This window comes from Octopus bimaculoides, chromosome 27 (genome assembly GCF_001194135.2).
Source record: "Octopus bimaculoides isolate UCB-OBI-ISO-001 chromosome 27, ASM119413v2, whole genome shotgun sequence".
NCBI classification, from domain to species: Eukaryota; Metazoa; Mollusca; class Cephalopoda; order Octopoda; family Octopodidae; genus Octopus; species Octopus bimaculoides.
This window is the reverse complement of record NC_069007.1, coordinates 20,311,338-20,312,509: the sequence shown is the minus strand read 5'-3', so window position 1 is coordinate 20,312,509 and position 1,172 is coordinate 20,311,338. Positions and strand designations below refer to the sequence as shown.

Sequence of the window (1,172 nt, the reverse complement as noted above, 5' to 3'; positions counted from 1 at the left end):
TTTTTTTTTTTTTTTTTTTTTTCGTTTTTGCTGAACTGCTAAGTTACGGGGACAAAGTAATCTGAAGGCTTGAGGTAGTGAGCTGGCAGAATCATTAACACATCAGAGAAAATGGTTGGTGGCATTTTTCTTGTTCTTTAACATCCCAAGTTCAAATCCTGCTGAGATCAACTTTGGTTATCATCCTTCTGGGGGTCGATAAAATATAGCACCTTTGTGTTAGAAATTGGTGCAGCTGTTGTTGTCATGGTTCCTGTCTCAGAAGTTTTTCTTTCTATCTTTCTTTTTCTTCTTTCCAGAAAACATTTGAAGGTACGCGGGTTACCGTGGAGACATTTATTGCTTGGAAAGCCAGATTTGACTTAGAAATGAAAGAAAGTAATCGAAATTTAATGGATATTAATCAATCAAACACTAAATTAACAGGTTTGTATAATTAATTAATCAAACAAACAAGCACTAAATTGACACGTTAAGGGAGTTAATTAATCAAATTCTAAATTAACAAATTAACAGGTTTGTGAGAGTTTGATTGTTTCACTGTCTTTATTATTAGTTCTCACCCTCGTTATAATCAACTAGTTAATTATAATTCAATTATTAATTTGACTGAATTATTAATTTGTAGCTAAAAGTAATTTATTGGACTTTTTTTAGCTTATTTAAGGAGTATTTTTGATGTAATTTTCAAAAAACTGAAATTTTATCTTGCTGTCTCTCTCACACATCATCATCATCATCATCATCATCGTCCATTATGCATGCTGTCATGGGTTGGACGGTTTGACCAGGGCCTGGCATGCTGGAAGGCTGCGCCAGGCTCCAGTCTGATTTGGTATGGTTTTCTACAGCTGGACGCCCTTCCCAATGCCAACCACTCTGAGAGTGTAATGGGTGCTTTCTCGTGCCACCAGCACGGGTGCCATTTGTGTGACACCAGTATCTGCCACGACTGCGATTTTACTTGGCTTGATGGATCTCCTCAAGTATGACATAATGCCAAAGGTCTCGCTCATTGCCTCTGTGGAGAACCATACAGGAGATAACAAACAGACACACCATCATCATTGTCATCACCACCGTCACAATCGTCATCATCATCATAACTCATTTTCTTTTTTTTTCTCCCTCTTATATTCATAGGCAAAGAACTCTTCCAGCAAGACTCTTCG

The 1,172-nt window shown here is 37.2% G+C and overlaps 1 protein-coding gene across 1 annotated transcript in view; it reads left to right on the top strand.

Moving 5' to 3' along the window:
• The window catches only part of LOC106880310 (RWD domain-containing protein 1), a 7,849-nt gene that overhangs the window by 5,409 nt on the left and 1,268 nt on the right, over positions 1-1,172 (top strand). The window contains exons 5-6 of the mRNA XM_014930187.2: positions 300-426; positions 1,144-1,171. Coding sequence (XP_014785673.1) covers positions 300-426; positions 1,144-1,171 — 155 coding nt within the window. The remainder of the gene's footprint in view (positions 1-299; positions 427-1,143; position 1,172) is intronic.